The sequence below is a fragment of the Orbicella faveolata genome, unplaced genomic scaffold (genome assembly GCF_042242905.1).
Source record: "Orbicella faveolata isolate gen_17 unplaced genomic scaffold, um_ofav_v1 contig_4, whole genome shotgun sequence".
NCBI lineage: Eukaryota > Metazoa > Cnidaria > Anthozoa > Scleractinia > Merulinidae > Orbicella > Orbicella faveolata.
The window spans coordinates 4,959,975-4,982,216 of record NW_028301569.1 but is presented as its reverse complement, the minus strand read 5'-3'; the positions used below and the strand labels follow the sequence as shown (position 1 = coordinate 4,982,216).

Genomic DNA, 22,242 nt, shown 5'->3' with positions numbered 1-22,242 from the left:
CAGTACCAGCTCCCTGCAGTTTAGTCAAGTAGAAAATAAATTGCAGTCTGAGTGCAACAGGAATCCCCTGTCCAAGGCTCTTCTGCTGATGCACATGGCAGGACAGGCTGTCACGTCAAGGGGTCACTTGGGAACTGAACGACAAACACAGCTTCTACAGATATGAAATTTCTCAAGAATATCTCTTATATTCCTGTTCAGCTACACTGAACGGTCACGCCCTCCTGATTCGCGATTTTGAATCTCGTAGTCACGCTTTTGTGTCACACATTCTTGCTTTTTGTATCAAGCATTCTTGCTTTTTTAACACGCTCCTGCTGTTATGTCAGGCATTCTTACTTCTACATCATTCACGTATTATTGTGTTGCAACGTTATACAGCACAGGGTCGTGCTGTAGTGTCACAAGTTGTTTCGCATCACTGGCTCTTTCTTTTGGGCTTTGTTCGGGGTTATTATTATTGCATAATTACTGTTACATATTACTTGTTTTGCCTTACATGCTAGTGCTTTTTGATCTCACATTCTTTTCTTCATCTCACACATAATGAGAATTTCACATTTTTACATCACTCATTCTTTCTTTTACGTGTATGTCACGCATTCTTACGTAACGTTGCCAATTCCTACTGTGTCTATTTTTATGTACACACGTGTCACGCAATCTTGATATCACTTTACACATTATTATGCTTATGTCACCGCCACAATGTTACTTTGTTTCTGATAATTGCAGGAAAGCCAAAAGTTGATTGTTAAATGCCAACAGCAGTAAAGAAAGGTGTCCAGTTGGAACAGACAGACAGACGCTAGCAGTGATGATACACCTTTAGATCTGCCTCCTCCTCTTCTTCTTTACCGCAGCTCTTCTGTTTTGGTGTTCAAACCAGCTCCTTTCAAACACAGAAGTGGAGAAAAGGCAAGGTTCATGCAAACTAGTTTGGGAAGAAAACACTTCCATGTAGGTCTGATTGCCGGGTGCAAGCAAACTTTCTTCTTGGGCAAATATGAGTTGGGCAAGTGAAATTAACCTCAGTGGTCTCAAAAACTGTATTAAAACAGTTATTTATAAGACGCCCTGCCACATTGAGTGAAATAGTGGTTGAAAGCCTGGATTAAATTGAAATCCAAGAATACTCTGTTTGCATTTGTCCTCTAATGGCCATTTTGGCTGACATATTTGCAAGTACATGTAACAAAGTAAATGGTTTGAACCCAGGAGTATCAGTAGAAGATACGGTCCTAATTACTGAACCCAAATAAACACAAATAAACACAAGATTTCATCTCTCAGTCAACGGGGGGAAGCCCTTGGAATACAACGTGGGGAGTCCCGGAGGGAACTCAAAGTCAACGGGTGAGTCCATGGAAGTAAACGGGAAGTACTTCGGAGAAAACAGTGTGAACTGTTGAAAGTCAACGGAGGGATGGTGAAGTAAATAAAATATGACTACGAGGGACTTCAGTGGACCTGTTGTCCAAGCACCAACCCCATTTTTACCGCACCATTCCCGTTACTTTCTTTTTTTCTCTTTTTTTATTATTATTTTCCCCACCTGGACTCGAACCTCGTACCTCCCGCTCTCAAGCGAATCCCCTTAACCACTACACCACACCTTACGCTGTTGAAAACGCTCATCTCTTTTCTTAGTATCATACCTTACTGGTCCCAGTCATAACTCGGCCAGTATCCAAAGGACGAGCGCTAGTGCTCGATTGAGGGTCGATCGTGAGGGTGAGACAAGAATTTGGTGTAAACAAGAACGCCCCAGAATGATGCTGGCAAAGCAAATGATTTTTTTTAAGGATTCTCAGAATAAAACTACGCGTCTTACAACTGTGGTGCCGCAAATACGTAAGACAGAAAACTAAAAACTCCTGAGCAAATTTTGTAGCGTTTATGTTATTACTTTTAACCTGGTCTACAGTCTACGAAGCTGTTGAAATCTGAGCGCTACATCAATAAAGGAGAGGCGAGATGAGAACACTTCCTTTGCGCGAGATTTGCATTCATTATGAACAAAATAAATAAATAAATATACATTTATATAGCGCCATTTTCCACTAATTGTCCATGGCGCTTTACAATACTTTAAAATTAAAATCCTAATTCTTTAAAAACCTAAAATCCTAAATCCTAAAAGTTAAAATCCTAAGAATTAAATACGCTATATAATACAATTAGGCTACAAATAAAAAGTAAAAACTACAAATCAAATGCACGCTTAAAAAGATAAGTCTTAAGATTAGCCTTAAAAACTGCCTCTGATGATGAAAGTCTGATCTGGAGGGGTAGTTTATTCCAGAGCCTTGGTGCCGCCACGGAAAAAACCCTTTCACCATACGTTTTAAGATTTGCTCTAGGCTCATCAAGCAACCTGTTGTTAGAAGATCGTAGTGTCCGACCAGAAATGTTAAATCGCAGTAGGTCTCTAATGTAATCAGGGGCCAGTCCATTCAGAGCTTTGTAAGTTAACAACAATATTTTGAAAATAATCCTAAAATGAACTGGCAACCAATGTAAGCTCCTTAGTATTGGTGTGATGTGTTCCTGCCTTCTAGTCAAGGTAACAAGGCGAGCTGCTGAGTTCTGTACAAGCTGAAGTCTATTAATCAGATACTTTGGGAGACCGTACAGTAGGGCGTTACAATAGTCCAAACGCGATGTTATGTAAGCGTGAACAACGGTCTCAGTAGTACTCTGGGATAGGTATCGGCTAATTTTAGCTATACTACGAATGCGGAAAAATGCGCTCTTGCAGGTTATTTTAACGTGTTCTTTGAAATCCAAACATTGATCGAATGCAACTCCTAAATTCCTGGCCTGTTTACTAGACTTGATTACTTCATCACCAACTCGTATATAGTCGAGGGGTGGTCGTGGACGATATTTAGAACTAATAACCAAAAGTTCAGTCTTATCCCGATTTAACTTAAGTTTGTTGCGCAGCATCCAGTCCCCAATGTCCTTAACACATAATTCTACTGCCATCTTTGAGCTTGATAGATGATTAGGGCAATTGGACGTAAGCGACAAGTACAACTGTGTGTCATCTGCATAGAGATGAAACGGTATGCTATGCTTTCTGGCTATGTCACCCAGCGGACTTGTATAAAGGGAATACAACAAGGGTCCCAGTACAGAACCCTGTGGTACCCCGTAGGGTAAATTCTTCTTTGACGATTCAATTCCATTGACAGAAACAAACTGTTCGAGTGAGTGAAGATACGAATGAAACCAATTAAGAGCAGTGTTCCTAATACCAAAGCGATTCTGTAGTCTAGATAACAAAATCGAATGATCGACAGTATCAAACGCAGCCGATAAATCGAGCAATAGTAATATAACCGATCTGTTATTGTCAATAGCCTTCAAAATATCATTTTGAACTCTCACAAGCGCAGTCTCTGTACTGTGATGAGATTTATATGCCGACTGAAATTCTTCTAATAAGCCTTCATTATCATTAAGGTGGTCCATTAATTGTGCTGCAACTGCTTTCTCCGTAACTTTGGATAGAAAATATAAATTCGAGACAGGACGAAAGTTCGAAAATAGTTCATGATCAGCTCCACTCTTTTACAACAACGGCTTCAACATGGCAACCTTGAATCTATCAGGTACTTGGCCACTTGTAAGAGACAAGTGAACTATACGAGTGATCATTGGAAGCAGATAATGACGGCACCCTTTGAACACTGAGGATGGAATTGGATCAAGTGTACAGGACTTTGAAGACAGATGATTCACAAAACCAGATACGACCTCCTCAGTGACCAGTTTAAATTCACTTAGCAGCTGACCAGCTAGAAAGCTTTCAGACTCAGCATTGCATGAAGTAACTTGACCGTCATTCAGAGTTCCATCAACTTTGTCAAGATCATTGCGGATTTTAACAATTTTGTCACTAAAATATTCAACGAATGATTCGGACAGAGAACAGTTATTAGGCCCAGATGGATAACGCTGGACTGGATTGGAGTGCAGAAGCTTCTCTATTGTCTTAAAAAGAAGTCCAGAGTTCCCTGAGTTTTCCTGGATCACTGATGAATAAAATGTGTGCTTCGCGGAGGTAATCATGTCATTAACAACACTGTTCTGAAACACATATCGTTCTCTATCTGCAGGTAATCTTGTACGTCGCCAGTTACGTTCGAGCTTCCTCCTTATGTTCTTTTGAACACTAATGTCAGTTGAATACCAAGGCGCACAAGGACGAAGAACTACCTCACGGGTCCTTTCGGGGGCATAAACATCAAGGGTGGACTTCAAGACCCGATGATAGGAATCAACTAACGAATCCAAATCACGCTGTGATTCGTCAAACAAGGACGAATTCATGATAGTGTCATTGAATTCAGCATAATCAATCGAACGCAGCTTCCGGTGGCGAATAGTTCTTGTTGGAAATTGTGGTTTGTGCAATAATAAATGCATAAAAATAGCGTAATGATCAGAAATCAAAGGGTCATGAACCATAACATTGTCTATAAGTTTACACTGATTTCTAATAATGATTAAATCCAAGATATGACCACTTGTGTGAATCGGCGTAGTCACCCATTGTTTCAGATCCAAAGATGCTATTAGGTCACAAAAATGCAATGCGTTGACATCACGCGAAGAATCCACATGTAGATTAAAATCACCGACAATTAAAAGCTCGCCTGATGCTGTGGCCAATTCCTCAAGCAGGAGAGAAAATTCATGATAAAATGTTGACAAAGGCACAGATGACGGTGGGCGGTAAATAATTATCATCCTGATCATCTTTGAGCTCTTGAAACGAACATCCAAGAATTCGAACGACTGGAAGGAAGTGTTCCACTCACTATTTTTGCAGTTAATATCCATACTTTCTTTGAAAAGCAAGCCGACACCACCACCTCTCGATTCCCGTGGAATGTGGATAAAATCATAACCAGTGGGACATAAATCACCAATCTCAACACAATCAATATTTCCAGGTCTGAGCCACGTCTCCGTCAAAGCAAGAAGATCAATATCCTTGTCAACAACAAAGTATTTCAGTACGCTAGATTTATTCCTTATTGACCTGGAATTGAGCAAACAAAAGTTGATCGCGTGAGAAGTATCCTGGGTGTTAGCAACTTGTGAGATCTGCACCTTCACGAGATTGTCGCGATTAAGCAAAGATGCAAATTTCGAAAAACGATCATTTCGATTTGAAACAACCGTCCTTATGCTCCTCTGCCTCGTTCGTGACTTCGCCCATACACCTGCTCTACATCCTCTTGTAGAGGATGAAGCAAAATCCTATCGAGTTTAATGGCTGAAACTTTATGCTTTTTTTTCCCCGTAGGGTTTCTTGTTGGCTACTGCAGAGTTAATTCTGACAAATTTATGTGACTTATTTACGTACTTTGTTGCCTTGTGAATGTACATAAGAGCATAAATTTAATACAAAAAGTACGTAACCTTGCTTTATAACAGCTATCATGCTGACGGTGACACTTGAGTTTTGCACGTGACTCCGTCTGATTAAGGGGTCAGATCATAACAGCGAACTAGAGGAGAATTGGCTAAGTAAAAAGGGCGTCCGAGAGAGTGGGGGACAACGCTGAGGGTGTTTTACGGTGATGCCGCCCCATCCAATCCTCCTCCTGTTCGGCCACCTGGCCCAGTTCTTCTCGTTCATACAGCAAACTCAGCGATCATTCGCCATCATTACGTTTAAATTTAAAATTAAGAAAGAGACAACAAATTGTGTTTTTTTTTTCCTGATATTTCCAGCTCTAAGTTTATCATCAGTGGATTTGGAGAAGGTCTGTCTCTCGAGATTATATTGGAACTTGCAGAAATAGCCAGTCAGCGGCATCATGTACTCACCAGTGGTACATCGTGTATGCATGCTGAGAGCATTGGAAGACGCAGCCATTTTGAATGAACTGGACTTGGAGAAACGGTAAGTTTGCTTTGTATTGTATAACCCTCAAATTAAAGAAAACCCCAAAGCAGTAGCTGTGTAGAGTAGATAAACACTGAAGAGGCTAAAAACACCAACTGCGGTTTGAGAGTGGTTGCAAGAAAGACGAACTTTAAATTAATTAGTGCTCATTCTCTCATGTCAAGCCAAGTCCGTTCTGCGCACAGCACCGTGTCCGGGTGGGGTGGGGAACACTTCCTCCATAACCAAGCGCGGTCTAGACTGGACGCCAGACTGTGGCTTACGTGCAGGCTGGCTCTGGCTCGTGGACTCGCGGAAGAGGACGGTGGAATGGGCAAGCTTGGCGGCTCAACGAGAAGTGTAACAAGTGCTATTGGATCTTGTCCACATCATTGTCAACAAGGTATTTTGGAGTTAGTTTACTGGTTAAATGGGTTGTGACTGCGGAGAAACTTTGATCAAACAAGACCCGATATAAGCACTTAGCTACTCATTAACTTGAATTTGATAAAGGTAAATTAACTGCCGTAGGCAGTTTAAGAAGTCGACGACGGGCTAACTCTTCAAAGTTTAACTCCACAAACTCGCTACTGAGGCTAAATTACCTTTATCAACTTCAAGTTGAAAAACAGCCAAGTGTTCCACTTGCCCGCCGACGCAAAAAGCTCTTTTTAGAAACTGATGCCTTTTCTTCAATATGAGTAGCCTTATGGTAACCAGGTTGTCGCATGAATGAGAACTGTATCAACTTTATCAAGGCCGATCCACCTCTTTGGCGACCCAACATAATGAAACTGTCTAATGCACATATTTACCTACATAGCAAAATGAGGATTGGAACGAGCAACGTTTCACGGGCTCAAAACTAAGACTTCCCCGTAAACTTGTACAAATTTGATTCATTTAGCCAACGTAAAGGTCTTTTAACATGTCGAGCTCCATTGCAGGTCTAGACGAGGCTGAAGCATTTGGATACATAGGGCTGATGGCGGAGTTTTCTCTTTTGAGTGTGGTACAGAATTTACAGCAAGGAAAAATGGCAACAGACTTGCTGGAAACACTGGAGGTAAAACGGGAAACTCAAATCTTTTTCTCTCACTCACACATGTTAGTGTCTACTTCTAATCCAAGTAATGGTTTCGCTGGTTAACCAATTTTTTTTGCCCAGATCGCTTTATATTAGAGAAAAGCACGTTCGTCTTTTTGGCGAAAATGTTGTCTCGGGAAACAGCTATTGTACGTTTTTTTTTTTTTTTTTTTTTTTTTTTTTTTCATTCTTGGCGTTGGTTCTTTTCATCTGTTCTACAAAATCAGTCACTCTTTCGGAGTTTTCTGTCAGCTGTGGATATGAATTGTAGCCTTCCAAAATCGTCCTAACACAGGTTTTTGTTGTTTCTCTCGACAGAATATCATTTTACGTCTAGAACAGAGTCCAGCACTGTCATTCTCAGGAAGACTGTTATTGGTTCTGTCAATTATTCAGCACGCTGATATTAGACCTGCGTCTCACGAATCCTCCACGTATCTAAACGACTCGCTTTCCGCCTATAAACGAGGGATGACTCATTTACTTGATCAGGTAATAAAGCTTGTTGCAATTTGTACCTTTTGCGCCGCTGCCTTGTGTCCCTACCATGCGTTGCCGCCTTGCGTCACCATGTTGTGCCCTACTTTGCGACGCCATCTTGCGCCGCGTCATCTTGCACCGCCATTTTGCACCGCTATTTTTTCACCGTTATTTTATGCCGTCATACTATTCCATCATATTGTGCCAGTGGACAAACACAGCAGATAGTTGCAGTGTGGAAATTCTAACGCAAAACTTTTTGTTCAGAATATATTCTCCTTCAGACTTAATTTCCAAGACAGATAATTTGTAGCTATAACACCGATGACGTATCTTGGTTTTTTGTCGTAATTTTGTTTTTGTTTTTTATTGTTATTTTCTTTTTGTCTATATTAGGAAACGGTCATTTTATAGTTCCCTTTGATTTTAAGTTGCGTTTTGTCTCACCCAAAACCTTTTACAACTGAGACTTGTGTAACGAGTATATTCTTATCAACTTTTATACACTTTTTATGTGTTCGTTTTTTTCCCTCTCGTTAGCTGACTCAGCTGGGAAGCGATGTAAATCTCCTAGAAATGTCCCCTGTCAGCCCATTTCATAACATTTATTTTCAACGACTTTCAATTGACCTCAAACTTCGCCTCGGTTGAGCGCTAACCAAACAGACCACACTGTCTAAACGAGACTCAAACTTCATTCGAACCGACTGGCAGGCGGCAGTCAGGGAACTGGAACTAGGGCTTGAGCTTGCTAGGACGGCTGCTTGTCAGCGGAAACCTGTTGAAGCGCAGCTGCTGATCTCTCTTGGTAAGTCTGTAGCTGTCAATTAAACCTAACAGAACTTCAAAAATGAGCGTTTTAGAAAGAACCCTTTCTACTGCGTTTTGGTATAGAAAGACTAAGCACTAGGTACGAAATACGACTCATGAAGTGACTTTTTATTCTAAACCTTGGGTAAGTATATTTCCTTTCCATCTTTATACAGAGAACCTCTACCCGGCGCTGGAGTTTTTCCTAATAATTTCGCGTGGAGTTGTGTGGCCTGAATCGCAACATCTTACCCTATCTCCGACTTTAAACATCTATACCAAGCGGCTATTTCAAAGCCTAGGGCGTTGAAAAAATTTTAATCATCTTTCTTTGTTAGTTTCCTTCTTTCGTACTCCCAGAAAGGCCAAAAAATGAGCAACCTTCGAGGTAAGATTTAGCTTACAAAGTATATATTTCGGGCCTGCAGGACAAAAGGTTATTTACCATCGACTTATTGTTTTTTTTTTTTTTTTGCTTTTGCTTTGTGCAGCATCTCTGGCGTTAGCACTACGAGGACTTTTAATGGGCTTTTCAGTCTAATGAAGCAAGCGTATATCAATATGGGATAGTCGCGCAATGTTTGAGAGAGTAAAGATTGCGTGACAAGGGCAGTTCTCCTGCAAGTTTATCTTCTGTGTGTTCTCTCTCAGTTCAATGAAGCAAGCCTATCTGGTGATGGCTTTGGTTCTCATTAGCAACGCCAATACACTCAAGCCTCCCATAACACCTGACCAGCCTCCCCGCACAGCAGAAACGATCCGTCGGGTGTGAGGGAAGACCGGAAGATGAGCAAGAAAGGAAGTGCTAAGGATAAAGAACGTAAGGATAAAGAGACGAGAGAGAAGAAAAGGAACTCGACAAGGAATTGAGAACAGCTTGGGCTGCTATTCGTTCCGCGGGTGTGGTGTCTTCGGCTCAATATAAAATCGGGATTTTTACGGGAGATCCCGAAATTGCCGCTTTGAAACTCACCGAGAAGGCCGCGAGCTCAGGCCTCGCGCTGTTGACCTACTGGATACCGATGACGTCATTAAGAGCTTGGAGGACGGTGCACTAGTTGCGCAGGATGGGAACCACCATCAACACTTCCAATCGCTCGGTACTTCGTCGACAATGTTCGTACGTGGCGCTCGGAGTGTATTCGGAAGACGAGGAGATATCGAACAAGAGCTCCGCTACTGTGTTACCTTTGTTCAGTGACAACAAAGCTCTGAAACTCTCTAAGATGCATTCGTTTCTAAAGAACGGTTTAGGCCCTTATGCGGCGGAGTGCCGTGGTGTTTACCCTCCTGAGGTACTGACAAATTATGGCCCTTCAAGTCTGCCCCAGATGAAAGTGACCCAACTTCACAAATGGACCTAGCGGAAGATTTGAAAACTGGTGAGAACAATATCATTTGAGTTGTCTGTGGGAAAATGAGAAAGGGTGCATTGATACATCAAGTCTTTTTTCTCTTTATGTTAAACAGGTTACAAAGAAAAATATTAAAGATACTAGTCGCAAATATATCGTTGTTCTGTTTTGGTTTTTTAATGTCAAAGTTTTTTGCCTCACTAAAGCATACTTGAGATCGAAACTTAAAGCTGTGAGTTAGCTCCTTTAAAGAAACAAAAACATAAAGCTATACTCGCATAACTAGCATGAAACAAGCTCTGTTATATTTTTTTCCTACCCTTTTGGTTATTTCACACTACTTAAATTTTGTAATAACTTCTCTGTCAAGCACAATTACTTCTTTGTCAAGTTTTCCCAATTTTAAGAAAAAACTGCTAGAACTTTCAGAAATTAATTTCTGACCTGACAAAGCCGCACACTGCAGCATTATCTATGTAACCGTATTGTTACGTACAAGGTGGCCTCAACTAAAAGCCTATAAATAATTACTCTATTATGTAAAGAGGCTAATAAACAGAATGTAATAATAATAATAATAATAACAATATAATGCTTTTTTGCGTAAGCTCAGCATGTGTTATGAATTATTTCGTAATGCTCTATATTGACAACAAATATTGTGCCGTGAATTATCTACCGTCTCCTTACAAACAACTTTCGTGTGATTTTTGTCTTACACCGCAGAGCAAAGGCTAACATATGAGGTCGTCTAATGTAAAACAGCAGTAAGGTTTATCTCCGAGTTTGTTTGTGAGGGACTCTGTAAGAGCACTGATTCGCGACCTGCCAAATGAAGAGACATTAATTTTACTGGTATTTATTTTTATATTTGTTTTTGTTTTTATTTTCCACAGATTTCGTTGACAAGTCCACCAAAGCAGGCGACTTTGAGATGGGTGCCCAATGGTTCCAGCCAGAACTCGACTGCGTGTCCGTAGGAGATCCCGACGACACACAGTCACAGCCAAGCCGAGCTGTTTGGTTCTTGTATGCCTGTAGCAACAAGGCCCTGGACTTGACATTAAACCAAGTCTCCGGTCAAGTTCAAGGCCGGGATGTGTCACGTGATAAAGGCTCGTGCTCAGGCCCTCCACGAGAAGCTCATGGTAACGTTGGAAACTGCCGAAAATGACCTAGCGCTGCCTGTGCAGAGCTCACAGACGACAGTTGGAATTACTTATCAGAGTAAAAGTAATTTTTAGCATTTAGCATCTGAACACCCAGTTTTGCTTTTTGTTTACTTGGGAACACATCTTCACTTATAGCATAGAGGGCAAGATAACTGAATTCCGATTGGTTTAGATAAAGTGCTGTTTTCTGAAGCAACATATTACCGAAGAAGAACCGAGATCTTCCCGAAGATTTTTGAACGTCATCAAAAGGTCACCAAGTTTCGCCGATCCCCCGGAAATTGATCAACCTTTGGGCCATTACTGGTGATTAAGTCTGCGTTCGAGCCTTGTGAACCATCAGGCCGGCGCTTACCTCAGGCTTACATAGCGTGAAGCGAGTATTTCTAACCTCCCTCCTTAGTATTGCCTTGGCACCCCTCCCTTGGGTTTTGTTCGTACAAACCTTTTTGTCAACTTGTTAGCTCCAATCTTCTTCACCGTCACTCAAGACTTAACTTGGTGAGGCCAATTATAACTTGGTACCGAGGTTTAGGGAAATAAAACTAGAGAAATCGCATCGATGTTGGAGAGTAAATAAATAATTTCTTTTCTTTTATTCCTCTCAGAGCCAAGTTAGAATTTATTTTTTTAAAATTGTCCTATTTGCATTGCAAATATTTTTACCCTCATTTGATATTCGTGTTGCTCGCCACGTTTGCACGCGGTGTTTGGAAGTTCGGTTTCTTGCTTCAAAAATTCACCTTATGCCGCTTCTACACTAAAAGAATCGTGTTCTAACTTGTCCCAGATAGAGACTTTTGTTGGAAGAACCTTCTGGAACGAAATTGGACCGCATGTGGTACTTGAGAGCAGGAAACGGCAAGCGAACTCAAGTTGCGAAGTGACCTCATAAGTACTCTTGCTTGCTCGTGGTATTTGTAGAAAACTTATGCTTTATTACTCATTTTATGTCAGACCGTTGAAATAATTTCAAACAATTTGATACATCTGTTTAACTAAAATGGATAAACAATTCATGCTGGTACAGCACAACTAACTTTATACTGATGCTGAGACGTACTTAGTAGTTATCAAGAACGAACACGGAGAAGGAATTGAAACGGCTCCGGTTCAGATTTTGCAGCTCTTTTCCTTCAGAATGTTTTTTTTTTCAAATTTCGTCATGTTTCCTTACGATAACATCATATTGTCTTTTAATTTGTACTTCTTATCAGGAAATGAAACAAAAGATGAAGACACTGGAAAAGTGAAAGATCATTGATGGAGCAAAATACAACATTCCTATGGCAGGTCAGTTCATTTTTCCCTTACTCTTGCATGGAATTAGAGAGTGTGTAGGACGTACAATGGAGTTAAGAGAGACCTGTTCAAGTCTATATCCCTATTCTTGTGATAATTTCTCTTCGCTCAAAGCGAATACATACTAGTAAAAGTCTAAGGCTGAAGTGGCTTCCTTCTAAATATTGTAATTGATTTATTATTTATTTATGTACTGGCATTACTTTTCGTTGCTTAATGTTACTCTGAAAGGAAACCATAACCAGTTATAATTTGCTCACGAAATCATATTTTGTGTTATTCAGGCAGACTTGAAGTTCATCAAGTGAAGAATTAGAACAGAGAAAGATCTAAGATGGACCTACATAAATCGCCAGCAGGTCAGTTCATGTTTTCCTAAATTTTGAATGGAGTTATAAAGCTAGTCAGGTACTATACACAATGCAGAGAAGAGTAACAAGTTTTGGCAAATAACCTGTTCTTGTTGATAATTTCTTTGCCCAATAAGAGCATTGCTTTTAGTTTGCGTTACGTTATGCGGTATGTTTTGCTGTAGTTTTGCGTTTATAGGGAAATTATTACTATTAGTAATTTTGTTCATAGAGATGTCTTTTGTAATTGACGTCAGGCAGACATCTAGCACGGAGACGGATGACATCGCTACAGGGAAAGATCAGTGGTGGATTTAGAGACATCTACGATGTAAGGTCAGTTGATGTTTCAATTTACCTGGAATAAAGTTCCAGAAAGTGGCTGGTCTTTGTTAGTTTATTTGTTACAGTCAAAATCCATATTTTTGCTGCGAATTTTTTTCTTTGCAGTAAGAGAGCAGATGTCGTTTAGTCACGTTATGTTAAAATGGCCAAACATAATTACTAGATTTTCTGCAAATAAACGAAAACTGATTAGCTTGTTTATATTTATGTATGTTGCCATGGCAACGGCACACACTTCAGTTAAGTCTGGGTTGTTAACTCGCGTGCTGTCATGTTTGGCGACCAAAGGATGAAGGATTTCCGAAAAAAACGTAACCAGAGCAACTAGGAAGTTGTTCAACAAATTAAATAAACTTTTGTATCTCTATTCAGATAAAGTTGACGCCCATATAGTCATGGCATTGAAGCAGTGAAAGATCAACGGTGGAGTCAAAGATATCTATGGCAGGTCAGTTAATGTTTTGTAATTTAGAACTGAGTAACAAATTTAAAGAGGCACGGACGTTGCTAAGTACCTGAGTGTATCGTCATGGCGACCAGCTGGCGTAACAACTGTTTGGGAATGTTGTTTTTATTTCTGGTTGAACACGAAGGATCGGAAACTCTTGCATAGAGTCGGCTTCACGAAAATTTGTCAGAACGTACTTGTTGACTTGTAAGTCATAATATACCAAACAAATTCATAGTTCGAATTATTAATTCTCTGCACTGATTGCAGACAATTTATCTCGTTTGGTGGTAGTTCTGAGAATTCGATTGTTCACCGAGACAACACTTACACACTATTTGATGGGTTCATCTATTCTCATCACCTATCGGCTTGTCAATCTACTGATAGGTTAAGGTGAAATAAGATGTTGGTAGGATTCTTGTTGTTGATCAGTTTTGGGAAGGAAAAATTGTAGGAAAATTCCAGTTGGAAAATGTAGGTATCTTTAAATGGTTTGACTTTTGATTTGAAACAGTAGACCGGAAAAGTGTTTTTTGCTTTAACAGATTTTTAATCCGAAGAGCAAAGGAGCAAGGGAAAATAGTAGGTCACTAAAGCTCGAGCAATGTCGTTTAATATCTTATAGAAACTCAAAGTTTTGTTAAATTCCAAGAATGACAGCTGATAGATGATTCCAGATTTTAACTGACCAATCATGTTTCGATCTTAACATCCTTACTAACATCTGACAGATGATTCAAAATTTGAACTGAAAAAATCATGTATTGATCTCAATGTCCGTCTTGACAAATGACAGATGATTCCAAATTAATTTCAACTGACAAAATCCCATTTTGATCTCGGCATCGTTACTGACAACTTACATGATTTCAAATTTTCACTGACAAATATTTTTTTCGTCTCGAGATCATAAACGATAACTGACCGACGATAATTCCAAATTTTAACTTCACAATATGTTTCGAACTTAACATCCTTGTTGGCAAGAAACAGATTACTCCAAATTTCACAGATAAATAATATGTTTTGATCTCATGATCAACTTCCTTACTAGTACTGACAAACTGGCAGATAAATCCAAAATGAAACTTACAAATTATTTCTCGGTGTGGATTCATATTGACCACTGGTGAGATGGATCAAACTTTTAAGTGACCCTATACATTTCATGTGCTATACCTGACAGAAGGCTTGAAAGTAACAGACTGGAAAAAATGATTTGATCGCAGCATCGTCCCATGGCTTTATTTATTTTTCTCGATCACTGCATCTTTGCTGACAGATTACTTCAAGTTTTAACACTTTATGTTTTGACCTGAAGATTTTTTTCCGATGACTTGTAGATCAGATGTTTACAGATAATTATAAGTGACAAATCTTATGTTTTAATGTCAGTATCTTTATCGACAGTTTTTACCAAGTTTTACCGATGAATCATGTTTTGATCTCAGCATCCTTCCCACGACTAACAGATGACCTGAAATTGTAACTGAGAAATCATTTATTGATTCAGACATCTATCTAGACACAGAAAAAAAATGTGTGGCTGAGGCAAATTTTACGGATTAATTCTCTTCCTTGGTATTAGCAGTGTTCCACTTCCTCAATCAAAAAGAAAACGACAACAACAACGACACTGATTTACTCAAAAGAGGAAAGAAGAATACAATGACACGAAGCTCACAAATACGAGATTAGCTGCCTATAACAACCATGCGGCTGAAAGAGATTAAGCAGCTATCTATGCAAATACAATTAATAAACATAACGGTCATGTGTATTAAATATCAAGCAAAAGTAACTTTTTAAATAGAGCTATAAACATAGAGCAGTTTTTAATTGAGTGTCGTAAACCAAAAACCAAAGTAATTATTTTTTTTAAGCCTGTAGTCTGGCCTACTTAATGCAAAATCAGTTACTTTTCGACACTCAAATGAAAACCGCTCTATAAAACAAATCTAAAAGCTAATATTACAACAAGGCAAAAAAACAACAACAACAACAACAAAAACAAAAACAAAAAAAAACTGATCGAGGCAAGTGTCTTGGTTTGCCTCATATTGGTTACGTCCGTGAAATCAGCTAAAAAGCAGAGCTTTCTTTAAATCTTTAGGACTTAGATGTTCTTATCACAAACAAGAATAGCTTTTTTTAAAGTGGAAAAGGGAAAAAAAAAATTCTTGGTCCTAAGTGAGACAAAAGACATGAACGATTTTTTGGTATGGTGAAAGAGAAACTGGTTGACAAATAGTCGCAGAACTGTTTATTCTTTATTTGTTAAAGATATTTATGAAACTGTGTCAGCTTTCTTTGAAATGTCTTTGTCATCACCAGATTGTTTGTTTTACTGGGTCGGTGAGCAACAGAACATTTTTTTCCCTCCTGTTCGAAAGAGCTCTCATCCTAAGTATATACAACCTGGACCAAGTGCAGCACATAAATTGCAAGGTTAGCGGAACCAAACAAGAAGCTTTTCAATGGGAACCGTTGCTTAGTCCTGTTAATCTTCACCTGGGCTTCAGTTCACAAAGTCTACAAATTTATTAAGCAGCAACAACAGCAACAACCAAACAAAAAATTCTTGAATGATATATTATCGTTAACTTTTTTGAAAGCGTTTCAGTTGTTGGGTTCGAATCCAGTTCTCTGATCTAACCAGTCTGCAAATTTAACTAAATTCCTCTGTGTTTAAAGAACAACGAAATTCAGAAAGTATCTTATAGCCATTACTATTTAAATCGTTATTGCAAATAATGTTGATTTAGCTGATTGAAATTTTCTGATCTATTTGCTTACAAATGGGATTTAAATCTAATTTCTCCTTACAAAATCATCACATTGTTAACAAACAGGTGATGAGAATATCTAGACAAGGTTCATGGAATAGGATGAGGAAGCTTTACGTAGTTAAAAAAGACAAAACAAAACAAAACAACACGAAGCTTCAGTATGATATATTCAACATTTTTCGTTCTTTCTTTCAGGGTTCTGACCATACGACTAAGGGAGGATAAAAGCAAAGACAAGACACTGGAGGCAATACTAAGAAGACAGGACATTAAAGACCAGGCATAATTCATAAGGGACAAAAGTAAGACAGATTGAGAGATTTTTTCAAGCCGAAAATATAGGACGTGTAAGATAGGATTTTCTTTCTTTGGACTAAACTTCAGTATCGCAAAGGTTTTCAGCTCACAATTAAGCAAAACACGAAGGCTTTCTATGAAAAGGGACCGCCCCCCCCCCCAAAAATATTGACAGTTACGTTTTCTATCCATTTTGATCCAGTTTTAATCTTTTGCCTTTGTTCATGATGCGAGAGTTTGGTGGATTGTGTGACGGACGCGTGCGTGACTCTTGAGCATCACTGGTGTTACGTTACACTATCGACCGATGAAAATATGTTAGTAAGGCTTTGTGCGGGAATTTCAATACACGGCATTGCAACAGGAGATTTAACTGTTAATTGAGGTAATAAAGATTGTAAAGTGCCTTTTGATATTTTGTTGGCTTGTTTAGACAAACAGCAAGGCAGCAGGGTACCAAACGAGACTTTATTTTCTTTATTTTCTGAGTTAGTAGTTAAAATACGGCAACATCTCCTGGATTTAAATAATTCCTGTGCAAAACTTTATTATCATATTACCAACGGTCGTTGGTGCAGCGCAACACCACTGTTGTTCAATAGTCACGTACGTTTCTATCATATGATTCACCGAGTTCTCGTATCGTGAGCTTCGTAATTCTTTTATTTACCTCGAGAAGAAAATTTGTATAGTCAGCCTTCGTGTTTAGAATCACAATTTTTTTCTAATTTTCTTTCATGGACCAATTTCAGAATGGATTGTCTTGTTTATTCAAATTGTCCTAACCAAAAGCAATTTTAAAGGTTTTCTGGAACCAGAATTAGGAAGAAAAATTCGCTGCTAATTTTTTGTTGAGTTATTTCAAGCGTATTTCGTCGATTTAGCTTTGTACAAAATCAATTTCTGTTGGTTGTTAAACATTTTCTGAAAAATTGTTTTGACTGCCTAAATTTACTTTAAGGTTAACCTTTGTCAGTTTTTTTTTTCCCGCCAAAAACCTTAGAAAAAATACGGGCGCCAATAATACGCATGCGCCAACTTTTTAATAAAAAATCACTTCTTCTTAACATCTGTTAAAAAATTTTTAATTTTCCCGCCAAAAGACTTAGAAAAAATACGGGCGCCTATAATACGCATGCGCCAACTTTTTTAAGAAAAATTACTTCCTGTTAATATCTGTTTAAATATTTTTAATTTTCCCGCCAAAAGACTTAGAAAAAATACGGGCGCCTAAAATACGCATGCGCCAATTTTTTTTCAAAGATGTAATTTAATTCTAAGTTATACTTGATCAATAAATGTAATATTGTATTTCTTTTGTAATCTTTATTAAGTAAATAAAATATTTCAAATAATAAAGTACTCGCAACAAGTGTTTCATTTCAATTGTTTTATTCATCTTTAATTTTCTACTTACAATAGTTAATTAGTTACTTGAAATTCAATTAAATTAATTACAAAGGTGTCATCAAAAAAATTGCCCTATATATACTAAGACTTTTGGCGGGAAAATTGGAAAAAATTTGCACAGCGTTTCCCCTGACAACTTTTTTGACAAAAATTTTAAGGGGATACCCCCTAGAATTTTTCCCGCAAAAAAATATTTTGCCATATACCATCTTGAACACAAATTAACGGACAATTTTGATTCCAATCATTTGAATCCTATTTTTTTTAATAAGTTTTTTTAATCCAGTGAACATGTGATTGTGTTCAAGATGGTATATTCCATGATGACATCTTGTTAAATAGTAAGCCGTAAGACGACGAGCAGCTAGAAACCTATTTACAGAAATGAGAAGAACAAGTTAAACATTTGTACAACAGCAACGTTTCTGCACAACATCGAGATGGTGAAAACATTTCTAAATCGATATATTTTAGAAAGTTCACATAGCCGGGTAAATAAAGCCCCAACTACATAAACTCTCTGATAACTAAAGTGATTCCAAAATGTCGTCACCTTCTCAAGGTTGTGTGGAAGCATTGCAGTTGTACAAATTTAATCTTGCTCTTTCCGTTTCTGTAAATAGGTTTCTAGCTGCACGTCACTCACAGCTTAACGATTTAACGTGATATCATCATGCAATATATTTCAAGAAGACAGCAAAGGCAAGCCATTAATCCGATTACTCCAACGAACATTAAACAACCACTAAAACTTCAGTTAGTCCTAGAATTTGAAAATTTTTAGAACTTCCGTAACTTTCAGCCGAGATGAAAAACCAATACCCGACAAATCATAGGCCAATTTAAGATAAACTGCTACTGGCTTGCCTCGTTATCTTCTAAAAATTACTTCCAGCGGGGTGTTAAAGGTTAATGTCTGGTTATCAAGCTTCAAAATGTGTCTATATATCCTATGGCTTCCGTTGTAAAACTTTCTCATTTACGAACGAAAGCAAAATCATTTTAGATGAATCGGAAAATTGAAAAGCAATGTAGCAGGTATTTTGAACAATTTTCTTCTTAGCAAACAATGGAGATAAAATTTTAGAACACTCAGGCAATTGGAACCAAATTTTAAAAATCAAAGATGAAATAGTGAATGCTTTTAGTAAAAATGTCTTTCAGTTGCGGACAAAAGCTGCAACGTCATTTTTAGAACAATCAAACAATTAAAGCTCGTTTAAAAAAGCAATAGAGCTAATGGCAAGTATTTTGAAAAATGTTTGTCCGTAGTGAACGATAGCGATAAAATCTTAGAACAATCAGAAAATTGGAGCTACGTGGGTGACAATGGATGTAATAGTGAATACAAATGATAGCCATAATAAATAATCAGACAATTGAAACCAGGTTTTGAAAACCAAAGATGAAATAGTGAAAATGAAAAGTTTTAGTCAAAACGTCTGACAGTTGAGGACGAAAGCAATAACATTTTAGATGAATCAGAAAATTGAAACTGCGGTTGTGTAAAGCAATAGAGTAATAGCGAGTGTTTGGAAAATTTTTGTCCGTAGCAAACGTTAGCGCAAAAATTTTAGAACAATCAGAAAATTGGAGCTACGTTCATGATGATAAATTATTAGTGAATACAAAAGATAACGATAAAATTTTCAAAGAATCAGACAATTGGAACAAGTATAGAAAATCAAAGATAAAATAGTGAAAATGTCTGTCAGTTGCGAACTAAAGCAAACATTTTAGAGCAATCAGGCAATTAAATCGGAGCTGCATTTTTTCTCTAGAATATTCCAACAATTGAAGCTATATTTCAAAAAAGTGATAGATCTGACAGTAATTAAAGCAAAACAAAAATTCGAAATTCAGACAATGAGCCCTAAATTTTTCGAAAAGCGATAATGGAAAGAGTTGCTTGATACCAGACTTAATTGCAGCCTCGCTGGAAGTTAAACAAGAGGATATATGTGGTTTCTGGTTGATCTTTATAGGCTTAGTCCCCTCCCGAAAAAACAATTTAAACCGACCGGTTTCCGTAGGGAAATGAATATGACAATATCTGCCGATAAATCAAGTACTTTCTTGATACGAAGATCAATGCAGAAATCAAATATCCTCCTCTAAAATTATTTATTTAAGGTGGCTCTGCATGTTAATACACAACAAACGTCAAAAGAAATGTCCACACATTTTACTGCAAGTGCGTAAAAGACCGAGGAAAAAAAAAGTTCAATAATAGGTGATCATGTCAACAAATGCTTAAAATATTTGGAAATTAACTTGAAAGAAGTTGCCACGAAACTCAGACTTACTAACGAATCACTAACGATTCCTGGAATAAGTTGAAGTGTTTCAAAATTTCAACTGACGTAGAAAGAAACGATAGTACTTGTTTGATAGTTATACTGCGCAAATTTAGTGAGCTTCAAGCTACAGCATTTTCAAATGAATTGGATCATTAATAAATTTTGAGCAAGGAAATTGCCCTTTCAACATTTACAATTCACATAAATTAATAGCACTGTGTTTCGTTTGTAGAAGCTCTGTGACCTTTTTGGGAGAAAAAGGAAAATCTAAATATGTTCAAGCGATTTGGACTGCAAAGCGAAGAATCGATCTTGAAAGAGACTTTTTAAATTCTTGGCTGAAATGCTAAGATTTGAGAAGTAGAAATAATTCTTCGATAACATAAAGCGTTTGAGTAAGATTCCAAAATGAAGTAAATTTTTATTGAACAGTCATGTGATATCGTTCTTGAGAAAGGGCATTGCCCTCCAACAAGCAATTCGCATCATAAATTGAAACTAGGCCTTCGTAAAACCTCAGTGCTTAATGCGATTATGGAGAACACGACAAATCAAAACTCAGCATTGAACTGTTTGCTCGATTTTTGTCACAACACAATTTGCTACGATTGACATGATCACGTAACTTATAGTCATTAAAGTGCAATTGCTATCACGGTTTGATTTCAACATTCAGTGCCACCTTAATATATTCTGCAAAGGTTATCGCCTAGTAACATGTTTTTAATCTTAGGAGAGTTAAGCGATTGCAAAACAATTTGGAATTTTGCAACAACAAAAAAATCAAAAACACTCGAATCTGACAAAATTATGTAGTAAAACATGCAAATATCGACCGATGAAATTTAATTTAATCAAACTGATGATCGCTCGATCCAAGAAATAAAACTCCCCACAATTTGAAAACATGTAACAGATGATAACTCGAAAGCGGTTTAAACCTTTCCAGCAAAAATGGCAGAAATAATTAATTAAACCTCACTACCAAATTGAAATGCTATTATTTCAGCCGAGAAAAAAAAAAAAAAACCTTGAACAATCAAATTGATTTTAGACTACGAAGTTTTACCCTCTAATATAACTTTTCTAGTTACGAGACAGCCATTTCTTATCGGAAAGATTTCAATTTAACCAAATTCTAAATTGATATTCTTAACTTTGTCTTCATCCTCCCTGCTTGAATCCTTTTAATCTCCTCCTGTCTTGCTGACAAACCCTGAAAATAGAAGAGATAAAAAAATTGAGTAAGGAACAAACCAAACTGTGGAAACTGAAAAGAGTAAACAAGAAATAAAATAATTCACAGTGAACTGTTAAACACGAGTGCGCGTTGACAATAACAAGACAAACTTTGACAAAGAAACGCCACTTTCGTAAGGAAAGCCAAACTCTCGTAAAAATGCCTGCTACGAACTTTAGCGTCTTAAATGGTTCCTCAACTAGCTTCTAACGTTTGTTTTACTCCGTTACTAAAGCAATGGGGTTGTTCTGAATTTCGAGAAGAAACATAAACCGAGTCCGTCGAGCGCACATGGCAGGACTTGGAGCCGGTATTTTTGGTAGAAATGTTACTTGCGAAGGTAGAATGCAAATGACTTGGTACCAACCATTGACAGAAATGGGTGTGAATCGCCTATCCTTCCCCATACGTAGCCGCCATTTCTTCTTCAAAGTAAGAGTTTGCTTCTCGTGTAGAAGGGAACTGTACACATCGCACTCCGGCGGCAAACATCTCAAAATGGCAAAGGAGCACCTTAGGTCAGCAATAGTCATCATGAATATGCAAAATAAAATTAGACCAATCAGCCAGCAGGCGTGTCACGAATTTTAATGACAACGCCGTTTACACGCTTTACTCTGAGAAAGTTTTGCATTTTCTTTGTTTATATAGAGCTCACGCGAAAAAAAAAAAAAACACAACACGTCGCTTTAAAATGTTATTCACTTTTTTTACGCGTACAGTTCTCGATCAATTTCAATCACTCTCCTTCATTTTTAAAATGCATTTGGCAGCGTTTGCAAGCTAATAAAGAGCGGCTTAAATAAAAAAAAGAACACAAATGGCAAGATGGGTATAATTTTCGGTGACCCATGTTTCATGTCCTATCTTGAAAGATTTCTTTAAACTTAACTTGGTTGAATTGGAAAAAAAGAAGATTGTATAAAAAAATTCAATGGACTCCAAA

The 22,242-nt window shown here is 37.9% G+C and overlaps 1 protein-coding gene, 1 long non-coding RNA gene and 1 pseudogene across 2 annotated transcripts; 2 read left to right on the top strand and 1 right to left on the bottom strand.

Annotated features, from left to right (window-relative positions):
- Window positions 1-3,579: 3,579 nt before the first annotated feature.
- LOC149101151 (uncharacterized) lies at window positions 3,580-5,406 on the bottom strand. Its single transcript, XM_089276424.1, has 3 exons — window positions 5,384-5,406; window positions 4,202-5,056; window positions 3,580-3,907 (listed from the first exon to the last, which is right to left on the bottom strand). The coding sequence occupies exons 1-3, from the start codon at window positions 5,404-5,406 to the stop codon at window positions 3,580-3,582; spliced, it is 1,206 nt and encodes a 401-aa protein (XP_089132550.1).
- Window positions 5,407-8,618: 3,212 nt separating this feature from the next.
- Window positions 8,619-11,287, top strand: LOC149101150 (uncharacterized; annotated as a pseudogene).
- Window positions 11,288-11,962: 675 nt separating this feature from the next.
- Window positions 11,963-16,495, top strand: LOC149101149 (uncharacterized). Its single transcript, XR_016203187.1, has 4 exons — window positions 11,963-12,473; window positions 12,722-12,800; window positions 13,182-13,257; window positions 16,245-16,495. It is a non-coding gene; the product is annotated as an uncharacterized LOC149101149 (long non-coding RNA).
- The last annotated feature ends 5,747 nt before the right edge of the window (window positions 16,496-22,242 follow it).

Coding starts and splice junctions, on each gene's coding strand:
- LOC149101151 (XM_089276424.1), bottom strand. CDS start 5,406: ATGTACATTCACAAGGCAACAAA. Junction 5,057..5,383: donor TACATTCACAAGGCAACAAA/GTACGTAAATAA, acceptor GCTCAATTCCAG/GTCAATAAGGAATAAATCTA. Junction 3,908..4,201: donor CTTCGTCCTTGTGCGCCTTG/GTATTCAACTGA, acceptor TGAATATTTTAG/TGACAAAATTGTTAAAATCC.